A 22,353-nucleotide genomic window follows, 5' to 3' on the forward strand; every position below is an offset into this window, starting at 1 on the left:
AAAACCCTTTCATGATTCAAATAGGGCATGCAATTTTAAACAACTTTCCAGTTTACTTTTATCACCAATTTTGTTTTGTTCTCTTGGTATTCTTAGTTGAAAGCTAAACCTAGGAGGTTCATATGCTAATTTCTTAGACCTTGACGGCCGCCACTAATCTGAAAGCATTTTGACAGTTTTTCACCACTAGAGGGCATTAGTTCATGTGCTTCACATGGATAACATTAAAGTGAAAGTAAACTCAGTGGTTTTGCGATCCTCAGTAATATTGCTTGTCCAAAATTAATAGGACTTTCATTCATCGTTTTTTACAAAGTTATATGGAAATGAAGTTTTAGCCACATTGAAAGTATATTTTTAGCTGTGAATAATTCAACCCGTTTTTTTGTTGTTTTTTTAATTTCCTGATCACGTTTTTTTACTCACCAATTGAAATTCTGGCCGTTAGGTGCCCGTGAAGCTACGTCACCCTCCTATTTATTCCTCTGCGCATGCGGCAATTATTTTTTAAGGAAAGATTATGTTAGGCGCGCGCTCCCGATTCGCGCATGCGCAAAACATTTCTTGGCGAATAACCAGAAACTTCATCTGGTTTGACTGTGACCCAGAAATATAGAAGCGCATCGCATAACTGTTGCAGTCCATAACTAGACGTAAGTGTCTAAGTCATTTATAAAGATATATGAAACTCTTAGAACAATGCAACAAAAGCGCAGTAGAATGAGGAATAGACAATTTGCGCATGCGCAATACACTCGGGCCCCATGAACGTGCTTTGTGATGTTATCACACAGAAACATAGGAAGTACAAGATGGGTGGAGTCAGCCTGAGAACGGTAGGAAAAAAATATGTTAATAAATATTCAGAAATGAAAATAATTATGAAAAAAAAAAATAGCGATCTTAATATATTAATGCTATACAATACATTGATGTGTTCTAAAGAGACATAATTTACTTTCACTTTAAGATCACGCACGCACGTGAAATTACAGAGGAGAGAGCACCGATTGGCTAAAATGCAAGTCTGTCAAATGAGCTGAAATAAGGGGGCAGTCTGCAGAGGCTTAGACACAAGATAATCACAGAGGTAAAAAGTATATTAATATAACCGTGTTGGTTATGCAAAACTGGGGAATGGGTACTTAAGGGATTATCTATCTTTTTAAACAACAATATTTCTGGTGTTGACTGTCCCTTTAAATGTAGATTCATTCGCATCTATAAAATAGGACAGACTGGAAAGGGGAATGAACCAAGGGTGAATAACAATATCTCATGTCATTTAGGCAATATTTACATGTCATAATACAGCTTATACATGATGTAACCTAAAGATTGTTTTATATAATTGGTATACATAGTACAGTACGGTAATCAGAAAGGTAATACTTTTTTTAACCCCAACACTGAGATTGGCACCACCGACACAGTGCCAAGTTCAGTTTACCAGGGCGCTGATTGGCAGATATGCTTTATTCTATTTACGTTATGTTATGTCCCTGTAAGTGATGAAAACAGGCAAAAAGGTTGTTTTTTTTTAGCATTCTTGTCACCTGCTCAAACCGAGGAGGATGAAATTACTGAAAATACTCTAAAATATCCAGCTATAAAATTGGAGGAGAATTTAAGAACTTTCTTTACTTGCCCAGGAAAAATATCTTACCGTTGCAACGAATCAGCACTGGTCCCAAAAATCTTCTCTAAGCAGCTCCCAAACACAGTGATCGTGTAAAGTTTGTTGTCTTCTGCAACCTTCAAACTTAGTTTATACCGATAAGCGACATCTTTAATTGTGCTGCTGCATTTAAGACATTCATACCTATAAAAATAAAGTAATATATGAAAATAAGAGGTACTAACTCAATAGGGAAATATCAGTTCATTTATAACAGATTGCAAATACAAGGTAGCCCTCAGTTTACGCCGGGGTTAGGTTCATGGAGGAATGGTTGTAAATCGAGGCCGTTATAAATTGAAACCCAGTTTATAAGGTAAGTCAATGGGAATTTCCAGGCCCCTCTCAAAATTGTCATAAAGTAACACCTAATACATTATTTTTAAAGCTTTGAAATGAAGACTTTAACCCCTTAATGACCGAGGACGTGCAGGGTACGTCCTAAAAAAAAAGGCAGTTAACGCCTGAGGACGTACCCTGCACGTCCTCGGTGTGGAAAGCAGCTGGAAGCGATCCTGCTCGCTTCCAGCTCCTTTCCGGTTATTGCAGTGATGCCTCGATATGGAGGCATCCTGCAATAACCTTACATGGCCATCCGAAGCAGAGAGAGCCACTCTGTGGCCCTCTCTGCACCGGACATCGATGGCCGGTATCGTTGGTGGGTGGGAGCCGACTTGGGAGGCGGGTGGGCGGCCATCGGTGTGCCGTGTGACGTCTAGGGGGCGGGATCGGGGGCGCGCGCGTGCACGGACGGTGGTGGGCAGGCGCGTGCACGGGGCGGGAGCGGGTGGGAACCGCTACACTACGTAAAATGAATAAAAAGTAAAATGTTAAAAGTGGCCTAAGCACAAAAAAAAAAAATAAACACAAAAAGAGATCGTGGAGGGGTGGGGGGTTGGTTTTTGTGTGGGGGGGAAGCTACACTACAGAAAAGTCTAAAAAATGTAAAACAAAAACATTTTTTCTTCTAAACTGGGTACTGGCAGACAGCTGCCAGTACCCAAGATGGCGCCCATTAAGTTAGAGTGGGAGGGTTATAGAGCTGTTTGGGGGGGATCAGTGAGGTTGGGGGCTAAGGGGGATTGTACACAACAGCACATGTAAATATGCTTTAAAAAAAAATACAAATATAGCTTTTATTTTAGTACTGGCAGACTTTCTGCCAGTACTTAAGATGGCGGGGACAATTGTGGGGTGGGGGAGGGAAGAGAGCTGTTTGGGAGGGATCAGGGGCTCTGATGTTTCAGGTGGGAGGCTGAGCTCTACACTAAATCTAATATTAACCCTGCAAGCTCCCTACAAGCTACCTAATTAACCCCTTCACTGCTAGCCATAATACACGTGTGATGCGCAGCGGCATTTAGCAGCCTTCAAAATACCAAAAAGCAACGCCAAAGCCATATATGTCTGCTATTTCTGAACAAAGGGGATCCCAGAGAAGCATTTACAACCATTTGTGCCATAACTGCACAAGCTGTTTGTAAATGATTTCAGTGAGAAACCTAAAATTTTTAAAAATTTTACGTTTTTTTTAATTTGATCGCATTTGGCGGTGAAATGGTGGCATGAAATATACCAAAATGGGCCTAGATCAATACTTGGGGTTGTCTACTACACTACACTAAAGCTAAAATTACCCCAAAAAGCTCCCTACATGCTCCCTAATTAACCCATTCACTGCTGGGCATAATACACGTGTGGTGCGCAGTGGCATTCTAATTACCAAAAAGCAACACCAAAGCCATATAAGTATGCTATTTCTGAACAAAGGGGATCCCAGAGAAGAATTTACAACCATTTGTGCCATAATTGCACAAGCTGTTTGTAAATAATTTCAGTGAGAAACCTAAAGTTTGTGAAAAAATTTGTGAAAAAGTGAACGATTTTTTTTTATTTGATCGCATTTGGCGGTGAAATGGTGCCAATGATGAAATATACCAAAATGGGCCTAGATCAATACTTTGGGATGTCTACTAAAAAAATATATATACATGTCAATGGATATTCAGAGATTCCTGAAAGATATCAGTGTTCTAATGTAACTAGCGCTAATTTTGACAAAAAAATGGTTTGGAAATAGCAATGTGCTACTTGTATTTATTTCCCTATAACTTGCAAAAAAAGCAAAGAACATGTAAACATTGGGTATTTCTAAACTCAGCATAATATTTAGAAACTATTTAGCATAGGTGTTTTTTGGTGGTTGTAGATATGTAACAGATTTTGGGGGTCAAAGTTAGAAAAAGTGGGGGGGTTTTCAAATTTTATAGTAAATTATAAGATTTGATGAAAATATTGGTATCTTTAGAAAGTCCATTTAATGGCGAGAAAAATGGTATATAATATGTGTGGGTACAGTAAATGAGTAAGAGGAAAATTACAGCTAAACACAAACACTGCAAAAATGTAAAAATAGCCTTGGTCCCAAACGGACAGAAAATGGAAAAGTGCTGTGGTCATTAAGGGGTTAAATGCTAAACAGCATTATAAACCTAATAATATAGATTGTATCATCATCAAACTAAGTTTAATGAACAAAAAGATTTGCTAACAGCACCTAATTAAATAATCACACAACAGACTGCATCATCATCAAACTAAGTTTAATAAACAAAAACGTTTTTTTACTTGCATTTTTCTGCAATCAGTTCTCTGCATTGTTAGCATGTTAGATATATTGGGTCTGCACCTATTCTATGCATTTCAATCTGCAGTGATTAATAGGCAGTTAGGCACCCTCACCTCAAGCAGCTGGACAGGAAGATAATATGGAAGTGGCTGCTAAAACTTGTTGCTCGATAGCTGTCTGCTGTGTACACAGATCAATTTCAGGCTGTTAAGTTGCATAACTTTGCTGCAAAACAAGCGGACAGCTCCACCTACTGGCTATTTTAATTAGTGCACTTTGCTTTCCAAAGCTTTTCAATAGCAGTTACATGCCTGAAGAAAAAAAAGGTTGTTATTCTGAAACGGCGCAAATTAAGCCGGCGTAAACCGAGGGCCATCTGTACATCAAACAAATCACACAATGAGATGTGAAAAGGAGCTTAAAGGGACAGTTTACTCAAAAATTTTCTCCCCTTTAATTTGTTCCCAATGATCCACTTTACCTGCTGGAGTGTATTAAATTGTTTACAAGTAGCTCCTTTACCCTTATATTGGCATTTGAAATTGTTGATTTAGCATGTGGTATCCCCATCTATTCTGAAAGTTTGTGGCCGCGCGTACCAGCTATAGATAAGCTTTGTAAACACAGCCAGCAGAAGTAATTTCACTCCCAGTGCGATATAGCAGAGATAAGGTAATAAAATGTTGATTTTCCATTGTTCTCTCAAAGTATTGGCGATTGTTTTAAGGACAGATATAAGATAAAGAAGCAGGTATATGTGCACAATGAGATACAGTAATGAGATCTGATTATACCTACAAGCTCAGCCCATTTTATTAGGTTGTGGCTTCAAAACACAAAATCAGAGCTTTAATATACAGAAATAAACCTTAAAAAGCTAATTTTCATACATTTTTTACTCTGCAGTTGGTAAAAAAAGCAATTGTAAACACATTAAGGGAAAAACTATTTTACAGTATACTGTCCCTTTAAGGTGGCAACAATATAGAAGATTTAAATAAATGTAATTTTTATATAACATAAACATAAGAATCCTACAGTAAAAAAAAAAGTAAAATAATTCTTTAAAGTCACTGTTTGACCTTGTAGGCAAAGATTTCATTCAATACTGCATGACAGAACTACGTAACTTACTCAGCAAGAGACATGAGGTCAGTCTGACAGCATACTTAAATAGATCACATAGACCCTAGCACTCCAATAGATCATAAGCCTGATGTAAGTTTAGTTTTTTTTTTTTTTTGTTACAAAACCTTATTTGAACACTTTAAAAACAGAAACAAGACTTAAACAATAAGTATAGCTGTGGTCACCGCCTTACTAATATGCTTTTTATTCAGGCATGGCACTGTTCAAGTGTTAATGAACAAGATGTATAGTATTTATTACACATGCAGCATACTGGTTTGTTAATCCTTAGTTGTGCCATTATTATTATTATCAGTTATTTGTGCAGCGCTATAAACATAGGCGAAATACAAGGTATCATTTATAGGGATCAAGTGGGTAGAGGGCCCTGCCGAGAGTTGTACTGTAGTAGTCAGCTCTTATAAAGTTGGTCTGCAAACAGCGGGCCAATAGGCTTACATGCTAAGGGGTTTCAAGGGGATAGCAATGGAGGAGAGGAAGTGGGGTTAAGAAAGGTTAGTGTAGGTTGTATGCATCCCTGAACAGTAGAGTCTTTAGGGAGCGCTAGAAGCTTTCAGAACTAGGGGAGAGTCTTGTGGAGCAAGGCAGAGAGTTCCACAAGATAGGGGCCAGTCTGGAGAAGTCCTGTAGATGGGAATGTGAGGAGGTAACAAGAGAGAGGAGGTTGTAAGCAGAGCGAAGGGGACGGGAGGGAGAGTATCTGGAGACAAGGTCTGAGATATAGGGGGGAGCAGTGCAGGTCTTGTATGTCAGTTATAATTTTGTGTAACCTCAACGATTGCTGTCTATGTGGAGTGTTGGGAGGTTGCAGTGGGCCAAGAAGGGAGTTTAAAGGGACAGTAAAGTCAAAATTAAGCTTTTGTAATTCAGATAAACAAAATTCAATTTACTTTTATCATCAAATTAGCTTTGTTCTTTTGGTATTCTTTGTTGAAAGCTAAACCTAGGTAGGCCTATATGCTAATTTCTAAGCCCTTGAAGGCTGCCTCTTATCTCAGTGAATTATTATTATCAGTTATTTGTAGAGCATCTAAATTTGAACAGTTTTTCACAGCAAGACAGCGCTAGTTCATATGGATAACATTGTGTTCACTCCTGTGGATTTAGCACTGATTGGCTAAAACGTAAGTCTGTCAAAAGAACAGAAATAAGGGGGCAGTCTGCAGAGACTTAAATACAAGGTAATCAATTATTTCTAAACAAAAACAATTCTGTTGCAGCATGTAAGTTTAAGTCTAGCGATCCTGCACTACTATGTGTCTAACCTCTGCAAAGGGGTTAAAGACACAGTAGAAGTACTGCTTGGGACCCACAGAGCACTGCAGGTCCCAAACTACAAATTAGAGCATGCCATTTGTAGACTATTATGGCCCTTTAAGTAATGGTTCCACTGAAACAATAATGAAGAAAGTGTTGCAAATTAATATAAAAAAACAGCTTATTGTGATCATATCAACATCATAAACAGCTCATCTGTAAACATGCCAATAATTATCAAACTAATTGTGGGTTTGTGAAAAATGTTGACACCAATCTTTTTGTGCATCTTATCCATCCTAAAGCTGAAAAAGTTACTCTTTACTTTGTTGTACTGTCAATCTCAAGTTCAAGTCATTATCATTGAGATATATATATATATATATATATATATATACTATATATATCCATCCCTTTCCCATATTAGTATCATCTATGCATCTTGCAAAATATATTATACTAGTCCTAAAGCTCGTGTACATGTGCCATTTTTTGCAGTACAGCGGTCCCACCCCTTGCTACCCCCCCTTTTTTGCTCTCTCTCTCCCTCGCCCCACTCTCTTGCGCTCTCTCTCTCTCCCTCGCCCCACTCTCTTGCGCTCTCTCTCTCTCCCTCGCCCCACTCTCTTGCGCTCTCTCTCTCTCCCTCGCCCCACTCTCTTGCGCTCTCTCTCCCTCGCCCCACTCTCTTGCGCTCTCTCTCTCTCCCTCGCCCCACTCTCTTGCGCTCTCTCTCCCTCGCCCCACTCTCTTGCGCTCTCTCTCCCTCGCCCCACTCTCTTGCGCTCTCTCCCTCGCCCCACTCTCTTGCGCTCTCTCCCTCGCCCCACTCTCTTGCGCTCTCTCCCTCGCCCCAAGTACTGCTTGGGACCCACAGAGCACTGCAGGTCCCAAACTACAAATTAGAGCATGCCATTTGTAGACTATTATGGCCCTTTAAGTAATGGTTCCACTGAAACAATAATGAAGAAAGTGTTGCAAATTAATATAAAAAAAACAGCTTGCGCTCTCTCTCTCCCTCGCCCCACTCTCTTGCGCTCTCTCTCTCCCTCGCCCCACTCTCTTGCGCGCTCTCCCTCGCCCCACTCTCTTGCGCTCTCTCCCTCGCCCCACTCTCTTGCGCTCTCTCCCTCGCCCCACTCTCTTGCGCTCTCTCCCTCGCCCCACTCTCTTGCGCGCTCTCCCTCGCCCCACTCTCTTGCGCTCTCTCCCTCGCCCCACTCTCTTGCGCTCTCTCCCTCGCCCCACTCTCTTGCGCTCTCTCCCTCGCCCCACTCTCTTGCGCTCTCTCCCTCGCCCCACTCTCTTGCGCGCTCTCCCTCGCCCCACTCTCTTGCGCGCTCTCCCTCGCCCCACTCTCTTGCGCGCTCTCTCTCTCCCTCGCCCCACTCTCTTGCGCGCTCTCTCTCTCCCTCGCCCCACTCTATTGCGCTCTCTCTCCCTCGCCCCACTCTATTGCGCTCTCTCTCCCTCGCCCCACTCTATTGCGCTCTCTCTCCCTCGCCCCACTCTATTGCGCTCTCTCTCCCTCGCCCCACTCTATTGCGCTCTCTCTCCCTCGCCCCACTCTATTGCGCTCTCTCTCCCTCGCCCCACTCTATTGCGCTCTCTCTCCCTCGCCCCACTCTCCCTCGCCCCTCTCTTTTGCTCTCTCTCTCCCCATATCTCTTTTGCTCTCTCTCTCCCCCATATCTCTTTTGCTCTCTCTCCCCCATATCTCTTTTGCTCTCTCTCTCCCCCATATCTCTTTTGCTCTCTTTCCCCCCCCCCTCTCTTTTGCTCTCTCTCTCCCCCCTCTCTTTTGCTCTCTCTCTCCCCCCTCTCTTTTGCTCTCTCTCTCTCCCCCCCTCTCTTTTGCTCTCTCTCTCCCCCTCTCTTTTGCTCTCTCTCCCCCCTCTCTTTTGCTCTCTCTCTCCCCCCATCTCTTTTGCTCTCTCTCTCTCCCCCATCTCTTTTGCTCTCTCTCTCTCCCCCCATCTCTTTTGCTCTCTCTCTCCCCCCATCTCTTTTGCTCTCTCTCCCCCCTCTCTTTTGCTCTCTCTGCCCCCATCTCTTTTGCTCTCTCTCTCCCCCCCCCATCTCTTTTGCTCTCTCCCCCCATCTCTTTTGCTCTCTCTCTCCCCCCCAACTCTTTTGCTCTCTCTCTCCCCCCTCTCTTTTGCGCTCTCTCTCCCCCCATCTCTTTTGCTCTCTCTCCCCCCCTCTCTTTTGCTCTCTCTCTCTCGCCCCCCCTCTCTTTTGCTCTCTCCCCCCCCCCCCCTCTTTTGCTCTCTCTCTCTCGCCCCCCCCCCCCTCTCTTTTGCTCTCTCTCTTTCCCCCCTCTCTTTTGCTCTCTCCCCCCTCTCTTTTGCTCTCTCTCCCCCCTCTCTTTTGCTCTCCCCCCCACCTTCTCTTTTGCTCTCTCTCTCTCCCACATTTCTATAAAGGCTGTGACACACTGCAAGCGATGCATCACTTTTGAAGTTCAAATATTTCAATTCTGAGCACTCAGCTATGCGACCTGACGCAGCTGAGTGCTCAGCGATGAAAAAGCAGGACACACTGAGCGCGTACAGCCGCATCATCACCCTACGCGCCGCACCGCTCTTAGTGTGTCACAGCTTTTAATCTTGCATGTGCGAAACCACACCCAATCCCGCATGGCCAGTGCCACGCCCCCTGACATGTCCGGCCCCCACCATGCCAGGTTCTGCCCACCATTCTGGCGTAGACAGAGGTTCAGGTAGACTCTAAGGCCAAGTGTGTTTGTCCGAAGCTGTCATGCGCAGTAGACAGCACGAGGACAAACACACTTGGCCTTTTATAGTAGGACGGTGCAAGTTTAGCTTGTCATTATCCCCTGCTTTTTTTAAGTAAGAATTTATGCTAAATAAGAAAGAACTTGTAATAAGGTATTCTGCATCTTTTAGAAAAAGCTAATTAGTTTAAGTGTTTTAATTTCTCTAGCTTCCAATTGCTCACTAATTGCCCTCTGGATTCATGTCTGCTCTTCCACAATCACCTTCTACCATGGCCAAATACCTGACCTCCTGTTCCATACAAAGATCCCTTCCTAACATGACACGATTCTGTCAAATATAAAAATATTCAAGCTCTTTCTAAAACCGCATTTGCTCAAAGAAGACGATCTCAAAAAAATCTTTCACATGCCCAAGAAGCAGAGTTAACTACTTATCATGCTCACCCTGAAAGAAGCTGTTAAAAGTTCATTGTATTGAAAGCAGCTACAGGAGCACTCTTTCAAATGGGCTGAGCTCCTTATCTCCCTTCCCATGCTGCTTTATGGTATTTATATACATTTTCTATAGCTAATACTGCAGTATTTAAATGTTCAGTATAGGTGGAGGGGGGTGGGGAATCCTAATTGTACATACTTTATTAGATAAGCAAACTTACATTCCCATATTATTCTGTAAAAATGTGCAGTGTATTTGGTTAGTTGGAAAACAATTACATGAAGTGCATGGCACAGAGCCACACAATGCATCACACAAAGAATATAAATGGGAAGATGACTTCATTTCACTGCCAATGCGCTCAGTCCTGCTGATAGAAGAGCCTTGGAACAGCAGGAGAGAGACAATAAGAGATAGAATACAGTCAGTAAGCGGAGAGGCTAAAGTAGATTATATAGAAAAGTAGCTCTGATTCCTTAAAGGAATATGGAAGTCAAAATAAATGTTTTATGAATTAGCCAAAGTGAAGGAAAAAAAAATTTATAATCAAATTGCAACTCCTTTCCATGATAGAAAACCTAGGTAGCCTCTCCGGGGCGTGTGGTACAAACTCAATTTTTACAGAAAAGCAAGACAAGCAATAATGTGTGTAAAGAAAAATTGATAATAGGAGTAAATGAGAAAGTTGCATGAAGGTTTCATTTTGACTAGACAAAATAGTTTTATGTCCCTTTAAGGTGTTTTTTCTTGTTTAGTAAAAAGGCCCTGTCAAGTAATACGATAGTGATGGAAACTTATTTGTCAATCCAGGCTATGGTGACAGATATGTAAATGAATAGAGGGAGCATAGCAGTGAAGTGTTCTCCCAAGGACCTACTGAATGGGCACACCCCCATGATGATTTTATTGACCACTCAGGTAAAATATAGGTCAATATTAAGCTAAAATTAGCCAATTGTTTTTGTTTTGTTGTTGCACAAATTATCAAAACATCAATTCATGTTAAATTATGCAATTAGCTTGTTCTTTGGATAGTTTAAAGCACTGGTTTTAAAACCTGTCCGCAGGCCTCTCTAACAGGCCAGATTGTAAGGATATCTGAACTAGAGCACAGGTGCAATAATCAGCTGATTAGTACACATGGTTATTTTACCTGCTCTCATCCAAGGTAATCCTGAAAACCTGGCCTGTTGGGGAGGACTGAGGACAGGTTTGAAACCAGTGGCTTAAAGGGATGGTAAACGTTTAATCTATTTGAAAGTGGATCCTGAATCTGTTTTGTTTAAATAGTACTTTCATTGATAATATGGTCTCAAAGATGCTGCAATTTATATTAATGATTATGATCTCTTCTTCGTGTACTTTCTGCAAAACTTTTTTCTCTCTCTGATGTTTTGAACTCTAATCCAATTTGCTGATTTAACAAATGGCGAGGGGGGGGTGGGTTCGAGCCGTATGGCAACGCAATGGATTGGATAAGGAATCAAAAGGCAAGAGAAAAAAAGTCTTGCAGACAAAGAGGGGATGATAATAATGATAATAGATTGTAATCATTAATATAAATTGCAGCATCTATGAGAACATATCAATGACAGTACTATAAAATAAAAAAAAAAAATTAATAAATAAAACGGAAAGGCAGGATTCACTAAACTGGATTCAAACTTTACCATCACTTTAAAGGGATTGGAAAGCCAATATTAAACTTGCATTACTCTAATAGAGAATGTAATTATAATCCACTTTTAAATTTACTTTTATTTTGAAATGTACTTTGTTCTCTTGGTAACTGCTGTTGAAAAAAAAGAAAATGTACATATCCTACACTACTGGAAGCTAGCTGATTGGTGCCTGCACACATTTGTCTCTTGTGATTGGCTCACTAGATGTGTTCAGCTAGCTCCCAGTAGGACATTGCTGCTATTTCGGTACAGGATAACAAGAGAATAAAGTACATTTGATAAAAGAATTAAATTGAAACGTTGTTTCATAATTGTACGTTCCTTTTGAGTTAGGAACGAAAAAACAAGGATTTCATGTCCCTTTAAAGTGAAAGTCAATCCTAGCGTTGTACAAACGCTAGGATTGACTATTGCAACAAATAAAGGGGACTTTGATTCATGAAGTATAAGATACTTCAATGTAGAAAGCTCCTTTATTTATTTGTTTCAACCGATCGCCATTCTTAGCTGCTACAGCAGCCCACGGATAAAATAATGTTTTGCTAAGAGGTGACGGTTTCACCTCTTAGCCAATAGCTAAAGGAGCTTTCTACATGACGTATCTTATACTTCATGAATCAAAGTCCCCTTTATTTGTTTCAATAGTCAATCCTAGCGTTTGTACAATACTAGGATTGACTTTCACTTTAAAGGGACAGTCTACACCAGAATTTTGTTTTAAAAAGATACATAATCCCTTTATTACCCACTCCCCAGTTTTGCATAACCAACACAGTTATATTTATATACTTTTTACCTCTGTGATTATCTTGTATCTAAGCCTCTGCAAACTGCCCCTTTATTTCAGTTCTTTTGACAGACTTGCAGCTTAACCAATCAGTGCTGGCTCCCAGATAACTTCACGTGCATGAGCACAGTGTTATCTATATAAAACACATGAACTAACACCCTCTAGTGGTGAAAAGCTGTTAAAATGCATTCTGAAAAGAGGTGGCCTTCAAGGTCTAAGAAATAAGCATATGAACCTCCTAGGTTAAGCTTTCAACTAAGAATACCAAGAGAACAAAGCAAAATTGGTGATAAAAGTAAATTGGAAAATTGTTTAAAATTACATGCCCTATCTGAATCATGAAAGTTTATTTTGGACTAGACTGTCCCTTTAAGTAACATTTATAAATAATAGAAAATATTATAATATTGTAAAGTAACAATCTTTATAATATACTTTTCTGTTACCTGTTGGAGGTTTGTATTAACCTGGAGAAGCAGTTCTGGCAAGCAGGATACGTGAAGGAGGAATCCTGGATTGATAAGACAGTTGCAATAAGGAACTTTCTCTTTCCATTCATTAGGCTTTAAAACAATCCTACTGAAGAAGAAACAAACAGAAATAAAAATCTGTAACAAGCTAAATACATCTAAAACTAATCAAATGTACAGAATGATGGGAGTGTTTATAAGAACTAGAAAGAAAAGAGCGCTTAAAGATACAAGATCCTGCTAAGCCCCAGTAAAACCCCTCTAGTTTTAACTAATACCCACAATATACAAAATAGAGGTAGCGCTTAAAAGGACGGATATGCAGCTAGATATGAAACAAAATTAATTTGTGTTATAAAAAGCTCTAACTTATCTATTAAAATAACTGCAAAATATCAATCTATATACTAATAATTTAATAATCAATTGTAAAAGAGAAAAAAAAATTTGCTTTTTATTTTTTCGGGAGACGTCCCGTGTCTATTTTATTTTAATTCGCTCATATTTGTATCAATTATTAAATTAATAGTATATAGATTATGATATTTTGCAGTTATTTTAATAGATAAAATGAGTTTGAAGTGAGTGTGTATACATATTTTACACACACACACATATATATATATATATATATATATATATATATATATATATATATATATATATATATATATATATATATATATATATATATATATATATATATATATATATATATATCCTGTAAAATGTTTAAGTCAAACACAAAAAAGTCTTACCTCCGATAAATCAATATTATACCAAATGGTTCATATAAATTCCCATGTGGCATAAGTGCTGGAAACAATAATACACAAACTCATCCTATAGGAAAAGAAAAGATAAAAAAATGTTTAAATGGGAAAGGTAGACTCAAGTAATACTCCAAGACATTTTAATATGAGCTGAAAAACTGATCATAAAAGCAAAATAAACTGCATTAGAAATAGTTATATAACAATATAAAACATATGAGTTATTAAATGAACTTTGTGTTTAGGATGGCAGAAAATTACATATTAGAAAATATTACACTGCCCCCACCAGACTAATTTATAATGCCACCCGGCTGGCAACATTTTCTGTAGGGAACACTATATAGCATACATAAACTATTGCTGTCTAGCTGTGAAAAACTATTAGAAAGAGACCAATGGCACTACTTATAAGTGAGGACAAACGTTCCCATATGTGATTTTTTACTAGATCAGTAATTATTATTTCTTAGGGGTAGGTGCTTGTACGGATAGGCTGTGAAAAACTGTCAAAATGCAGAGGCGGCCTTAAAGGGCTTGGAAATGAGCATAAGCCTACCTAGGGTAATCTTTCAACAAAAAATACCAAGAGAACAAAGCAAAGTTGATGACAAATGTAAATTGAAAAGTTGTTTAAAATTGCATGCCCGATCTTAATCATGAAAGGTTCATTTTGACAATACTGTCTCTTTAATACAAGTGTGCTCCCAAGCGGGATTTAAGCATGTGTTTAACTCCCTTTGTTGGGGTTAAACACGTAGCATTACAGTGTCGCAAGGGTTAAAATTACATGATCTCTAATGGATTAGAACAACTATAATGGCCTTTTAAACTCATCACCAAAAAAAATAAAATTAAAAAGATAGCACCCTCTAGTGCCATAATGCTAAAATTGCAAAAGAGAAGAAAAAAAAAAAAGAAAAGATTTCTCTGTCTCTGCAATTTTATGGCTATACAACATAAAATTAGATTACTGATAAAATTATATATATATATATATATATATATATATATATATATATATATATATATATATATATATATATATATATATATATATATATATATATATATATATATATACACACACACACACACAATATTTTATTAATCCAAATATATAGTAAAATACTGTACCTAATTCAGCCATTGATAAATTTATACTAAACGATAAGTTTACCAGTATGTTTTTGTATACATTCCATTGCGCTTCTAATTGTCTTGCTGACTCACAAATATCAGTCAGCTACTGATTATAGAGAATTTCTAGAAATCGCCAAAGCATGTACATATCTAGATCAGGGGCTAGCAACTTTCTATAACTAATGTGCTAACTAACTACTAGAGTGAACTTAATTTTATACTAAAGAACAACATAATAGTAATAATGATAATACACAATCTGTTTCACCTATTTCAAAATCAAAGTAGCTCAGATCCCCCTCCACCAATCAAAAAAAATTATTCCACTCATTATTAAACCATTTTTTTCTTGTGTAGGCGTTTCAATAAAAGTAGCATTTTCAGAGTTTTCATTAACAGCGTTTCAAATTTTGTTTAATGATTTAATCCGTTTTTCATACTAGAAAACTCATTTAACGTTTTTTTTACAACGCTCTTCTATCTCCATTATAAATATGCTTATTACAATGTCAATTTAACATGTTTTCCAGTTATATTTAAAGGGACATGCCACCCACATTTTTTCTTTTATGATTTAGAAAGAGAATGCAATTTTAAACATCTTTCAAATTTACTTATATTATCTATTTTGTTTTATTCTCTTGATATTCTTTGATGAAAAGCATATCTAGATATGCTCACTAGCTGCTGATTGGTTGCTGCACATAGAAGCCTTGTGTGATTGGCTCACCATGTGCATTGCTTTTTCTTCAACTAAGGATATTTAAAAAATGAAGCAAAATAAATAATGGAAGTAAATTGTAATGTTGTTTAATTTTCTATTCTCTATCTGAATCATGAAAGAAAGATTTTGGGTTTAGTGGCCCTTTAACATGCGGTTCTGTGACACCCGACTGAAAAGTCACAATAATACATAAACTACTTCTGTATTGTACTTTTAGCTTAATTAATTATACAGATCTCGCTGTAAAGCTTTTAATGCACGTTGAAAGAACAAATAAATAGCTATTTACATATATTTATTAGTTGAATCGTGTGGACCATATCAGTAAAATCAGAACAAATGTTCCATATATGATCCATAGTGTTTCAGTGTGATCAGCATTACAATGAAACTATGTCTAAGATTATGTTTTAGGATTTTAAATTGAGTTTGGACATAACCCTTTATCTGTAACGTATCACAATAATTAACTAAACGTACGGTACATCTATAATTTGGGGAGTTTGATTACCTTTATAACAGTTAGGCTCAGGTCTTCCGGTGCACAATGAATAACGTCATCAACATGAGACGACTTCACGGCAGACGCGTTACTCTTAGCCAATAGGATCGCTTCTTCATTGTCATGCTGTAATTGGATGCATTTCGAAAACGACATCCAATCAAACGTTAGAATTAGAGCGCGTTAGTTATTGTAAATGAGAGACCTGAACAGCTGATATATAAATAGTTTTACCATAACGTGTGGGCTGAAAATGTAATCCTAGTGTAACGCTACCGATTTAAATAAAAATGCTGGTTCGTTGTGGTATCTTCTAAATGGGTTACAATTCGTCTGTTAAATTTCTGGTAGTTTCTCAAAGGCACCTATACTTATAGAGTCAGACATCACAATCTGCAAAAATTAATTTCATGGAGGTACCTCCCTCATCAATAAAACGCCGTGACATGACCTATTAAAATATTGCTGAAAACAAAATGTTATATTTAGAATGGTAATTAATGCAAATCCAGAATACTTGAAAAATGTGCAATTGGTATAAAAATAGGACATTTACTTTTGCATTGCAGGGATATTATATTTTAAACAATGCTACTACACCCCAGCCTGATGATTATTATTATTTATTTTAACAAAATCTTTATTTAGTACTGACGATGTGTACAGCATACAAAAAAGAAAAAAACAAGTAAAGGGATAAGTACATCAATTAGACACCACGAAGGGCGCATAGAGAAGAGAAAAGCATAGGAGTATACACCATGTTCATTTTCATTTAACCTGAAATCAGTTTCATTTCCTTTCAATGTACTCATTGTATGGGGTTTTTATATTTTAACTAATGAAAAAAAACAAAGAAAATAGCACATTGTGGGATGATAATTTACAATGCAAGAAAACATTTTCTACAAGTAAGAGTTATCTTATTATTTAGCATATACAGATGCCTATAAAACCGGCCAAAAAAATGTGGTAGTGACATAAGACAGAACTAGACAGATAAACAGGTCAAAATAATATAATACAATACAATACAAAACAATATGATACAAAACAATATAATACAAAACACACACACACAAAAGAATATTTCTCCAATATTGTTTGATCCTCCTCTCTCTCTACTCCTCAAGGTACCATCCATGAGCCTACCAAATTCCCAATAAAATTAGGTCTGAATTCCTGGATAGAAAAATCATAATATCCTGTTTTTCCATAGAGAGCGATTGGATAAAAATGGACCATTTCCCAAAAATGGAGCATACTTGTGAATCTACATAGTATCTTTATCTCTCTGTTCAATTATGCATTGTTTTTTTGATAAAGCTCATAATTTCTGTAAATTTGGGTATTGTCTTATATTTCCATTTCTGAAAGATGAGGCTTCTTATGCACAAAATGCAAGAGTTGATAATTTTATAATTGGGCATAACACTATCATAGGGAAAGAGGAGGATTATATTTAGGGTTGCCACCTTTTGCACAGAAAATTCCTTGACACTTTTTTAAGTGGGCGCGGAGAGGGTGTGTCTCAGGGAGTGGCTTGGGGCGTGGCTTCACGCGGCCTCAAATTCATTATGAAATCAATATTTTTATATTCTTCCGGTTTTGCTTTTTAATCCTAGCTAAGAGCTTGTGAGTGAGTACTGGACTTTATGTGTCTTGTATTGTCTGATTTTGTAAGTCTCCCTAAGGACTTGCACCCTGGCAGGCCCGGGGTTAACTGCCTGTGACTCTGTAAATAGAGGAGCTTTATGTGAGTGCGATAGCAACCAAAGCTGGGCCTGTTTATGAGTCATAGGATGTGTACCCGGTCCAGTCTGGATGTGCATTCCTTTCTCCTGATTTTGCTTATGCCCAGGGTGATTACATAAGTCTCTGAACCCTGACCTGTTCCCAGTTTGTTTGATTATTAGCTTGCATTTGTGTGCATGGCTGCAGTTGTGTGGCTATATTAGGGACCCAGGTATGTGGAAGAGACCTTGACGTGGTACCTGGGTTTGTCCCATTTGGAAAAATGCGGTAACTAACTCCTCCGGGTTTGCTTTTTAATCCTAGCTGAGAGCTTGTGATTGAGTACTGGACTTTATGTGTGTTGTATAAAAAAAAAAATATATAGATATAGTGGGGTACAAGTCTGTTCCTGTCAGTGACAGAGGGTGATATAGTGTGGTAATAGTCCCTTCCTAGGACAGAAGGTGAAATAGTGGGGTACAAGTCCCTTTCTATAACAGAGGGTGATATAGTGGGGTACTAATCCCTTCCTATGACAGAGAGTGATATAGTGAGGGACAAGTCCCTTCCTGTCAGTGACAGGGAGGGAATGATACAGTGGGGTACCAGTCCCTTGTGTCCCTGACAGGGTGTGACATAAAGTAAGATACGTGCTGTTCTTGGCAGGAGTGCTCTACAGCGCATTGCGTGCACCAGCTTTCCCTGGCAGTGACAGTGGGTGATAAAGTCGGCACAAATGAGTGCATGTGGGCGATATATCAGGTTACATTATACAGTGTATATACTAACTATTTACAGTTACACAGGACGCCCCCAGCTCACCGTACTCCCCAGACCGCGGGCCGCGCTGCCTTTAACCTCCGCACCGACAGCCTAAAGTCTCTTGCATTTTCCGGCTCCACACTCAGCTGCAGCATCAGCTCCTCCCGGCCCGGGCTCTCCTGCCAGGTTTGCACGGACAACAGCACAGTAGGCAGCTGACTGGAATCAGTCGCCATGTCAGTGACCCACCGAGCCATTTCTGTCACTTCCTGTACTCACAGTACGGGGGGGAGGCGCCAAGTTCACTCACTGTCCCACATGTCATGCAGCACTAGGTGAGCTCTGGTCTGTAACAAGTCCTTATCCCAAGGCCACCTAAGTTTAAAAAAAATAATGTGTGTGACAGTGTGAGTGACAGGTAGCTGGGCAGGCCGGGACATTGGAGGCTAGTTCCGGGACACGGGACATACAGTCCCAGACCGGGATTGTCCCGGTGAGACCGGGACAGGTGGCAGCCCTAATTATATTATGCTTGGAAAAAATAAAAGAAGACATTTTAAGAGCTGTGTTAGTCCAGTATTTAACTTTTAACCACAATTGCTTTATTTTCGGGCAATCCTATAGCATATGCATTAGGTCTGCACCTAATAGTTGACATTTAAGGCATTTATTAAAATCTAGGTTGTGCCATTTATATCCCTTATACGGGGTATAATATGTCATATATAATAGCTTAAGAGGAGATTCTCTCCAAGAAGCTGATAGTGTGGTTTCACGTACCCTATTAATAGAATATTTTATATCGAGAGTATGGAGATTTATTAATAAGGGTTGCCATTTATTAAAGATATAGGTTATATTATCTTCTCCTCTAGTTCCCGCTAACAGTCTATACCAGGGAGAGATAGAACAAAGACCATGTTGAACTAATTTAATCCAGGAATCCAATTTTGCCCAGGTTGTAATTCCAACCATATAGAGTGGTAAGATTTGAAATAGAGTGTCTGATCTGAAGATAAGCAAATAAGTCCTTATTATCTAAAAGATACTGTTCTTTCATAGCAGAAAAGGATTTAACTGCATATAGGTTAAAATCCACAAATTGTGCCACCTTAAGAAGCCGCAAACTAGCCTATTTTTAAAATATCTTAGTTTGGATTCCTGGAGTAAATTCGGGATTCCCCATGTTGATCTGGTAATTGGAAATTGCGTGATGAAGACCCAGCTTTGCAACTACCTTCTGCCAAGCAAGCAATAAATTATATACCAAGGCTACATTTTTAACTGATCTGGGAATGGTTGTGAGAATACAGTGGAGGAGGGCTATGGGTGAGTATGGGTATAAAATATTTTCTTTGAGGTCAAGCTGAGATAAATAATCCAACGCCCCAAGCCAACCTACACAAAACGTCGCCAAAGAGACCAAACTATAGAATTCCAGGTCAGGCAGCGCCCGGACCACCATGTTCTTTTCCCAGAAATAATATTTTCAAAGCAATTCTAGAATTTTCCCCTTGCTATATAAAGTATGATAGTGATGAATAAAAATTGTGGAGATCTTTTTTTTTAAGAATTATAGGAATATTCTGAATTTTATATATAAAATTTTAGGAAAGGAGATCATTTTAAACAAAGCAATCCTTCCTGAAATGTTTAATGGCAAATTATGCCAATGAAGCAGATCCTCTTTGACCTTCGAAAGTATTTCTATGATATTCAAAGTGTACCAGTTGCTTGGGTCTCGTGAAATCTTAATACCCAGGTATGTAAATGAGTGTGTGGCAACTTTGAATGGTATGTCTACAGTTAGCTAGCTGATGTTCCTTAAGCCAAAAAAAATCAGATTTTAATGTGTTTACTTTATAACCAGAGAAGGAACTAAACAGTTCTACCTCATGTAGAAGATACACAATATTCTGTGAGAGGTTAGAAATATACACTAAAAGGTCGTCGGCATAAAGAGCAACTTTAACTTCTTTTTTGCCAATTTTTATACCTTCAACTCTCTGACGAATCGCTATGGCTAGAGATTCTATGGCTATAATAAATAGGAGAGGTCAGAGCAGACATCCTTGTCTAGTCCCTTGCTTAAGACTTATATTCTCAGTTAGGTGGCCATTAATTAATAAAGCTGTTTTAGAAGTATTATAAATATTATTTACTAAATGAAAAAAAAGCCCTTGTAGACCAAATTTCTGCAAAGAGGAAAATATATGATCATGTTGCATCGACTGCCTTCTCTGCATCCAGTGACACTACAGCCATGTCATCATAGGTTTTAAAAGAAGTAGTAGACATAGTTTCTTTTGAAAGACAATAATCTATTGTGAGAAATAATTCTCTGATCTTAGCAGAAGCATTCCTGCCTTTTAGAAAACCAACCTGATCTGAGTGAATTATTTAATTTAAAGGACTCTGCAATCTCTTAGCAAAAATAGTAGTCAAAATTTTGTAATCAGAATTTAATAGAGCTATTGGTCTATAGGAACCCATTTCCAGAGGATTTTTACCTTTCTTTAAGATCAAAGTAGTCCAGGATGCAGAGAAGGCGTCCGAACACTGTGCTTTGTTTATAAAAGAATAATTAAACAGATTTTTAAGATAGAGAGTAATATTAGGTTTCAACAATTTATAAAATTCATTGGGAAGTAGGTCTGGTTCTGGAGTTTTGTGTAAAGCTATGGAATCTATAATATCCATAATTTCTTTATCAGTAACAGGGGCATTAATCAGGGGTAAAAGATGTTGTGGACATCTTGGCACTGAAATACTGTCCCAAAATTCTACTTTATGATCTAGATTAGGCTCTTTATATGAGTACAAATCTGAATAATATGAGGTAAAAAAAGACAGGATCTGTTTAGAGTCTTTATAAGTCTTATTATTTACTTGTATCGCTTCAATCCCTTGAGAGCTCAGGGAGTTTTTAGTGATCCTAGCCAAACTTGTTACCATATCTATAATATTTAGCCTGCCTTTGTAGTTCTATCGACGTTGTGGAGTGAAGAAGTAGGGTATCTCGTTCTTTCTTAGCATTCAGGTATTTAATCCAATTTTCACTAGAGGAATTTAGAAGATACGCATTATATGTGTTAACTAAACAATTTATAGTTTCTTTCTCTTCCGAAGCTTTTTCTTCAAATTGATCATAAAAGAAGTAATGTCTCCGGTCAAGACTGCTTTAGCGGTCTGCCAGAACAACTCGGGTTTACCCATGTGTGCTTCATTGAAAAGACAATAATCGGAGGTTGATACCAACCAGTTCCTCTGGATGTACACCAGGTACATATGGGTTGATCAACTGATTAAAAAAAAAAAAAAAAAAAGCATTTTTTTAAAACATATTTTGCATTGTGAAGTGTTTTACAATAATAAGCTGGGGTTGTGCTTTAGACCAAGGATTGTTAACTTTTTAATGTGTTCAGTGTTTAGAGTTCCTTTAACCCTTTCCTGACTGGACTTATTTTTCTACATCAGAAAAAAGTTCTGATGTAAACAAATAAGTAAAAATGTATATCATGCGATCGCATGATTTCAATGATGGGATTGTGTCGGGGGGGGGGGGGGGGTATGACGCTAGGCACGCCCTTCAGCCTGCGATCCCATTTAGCAAGCGGTTATAGCTTCAGGACAGCACAGCGCAGTTAGGATGACATGGAATGTCCTAATGGCAGGAAGGGGTTAACTCCATGTGAATACACTCACAGCCAGTGTGTCCCAATGACATTAGTACAAATAATGTAAGTGCAGTTATTTTCCTTTATGAACAAGGTTGTGCAAAGATGAAGACAGCCAAACAAACCGTACATTTGAAGAACAAGCAGAGGTTGACATTAACCTCCTATTGTTTTCTGCCTAGTTGCTTTACTGCAGTTGCTTAATTA

The 22,353-nt window shown here is 38.4% G+C and overlaps 1 protein-coding gene across 3 annotated transcripts in view; it reads right to left on the bottom strand.

Moving 5' to 3' along the window:
* DDIAS (DNA damage induced apoptosis suppressor) overlaps positions 1 to 22,353 on the bottom strand; it is an 87,024-nt gene that overhangs the window by 13,346 nt on the left and 51,325 nt on the right. Inside the window, exons 1-4 of one of the 3 annotated variants that reach the window (XM_053708667.1) lie at positions 15,983 to 16,027; positions 13,590 to 13,674; positions 12,808 to 12,940; positions 1,667 to 1,822 (exon numbers count right to left, since the gene is read on the bottom strand). In XM_053708667.1, coding sequence (XP_053564642.1) covers positions 1,667 to 1,822; positions 12,808 to 12,920 — 269 coding nt within the window. In that variant the 5' untranslated portion in view covers positions 12,921 to 12,940; positions 13,590 to 13,674; positions 15,983 to 16,027. Of the gene's footprint in view, positions 1 to 1,666; positions 1,823 to 12,807; positions 12,941 to 13,589; positions 13,675 to 15,982; positions 16,028 to 22,353 lie in introns of those variants that run through there. The other 2 variants (XM_053708669.1, XM_053708668.1) reach the window with 2 other exon arrangements.

This window comes from Bombina bombina, chromosome 3 (assembly GCF_027579735.1).
Source record: "Bombina bombina isolate aBomBom1 chromosome 3, aBomBom1.pri, whole genome shotgun sequence".
Lineage (NCBI taxonomy): Eukaryota > Metazoa > Chordata > Amphibia > Anura > Bombinatoridae > Bombina > Bombina bombina.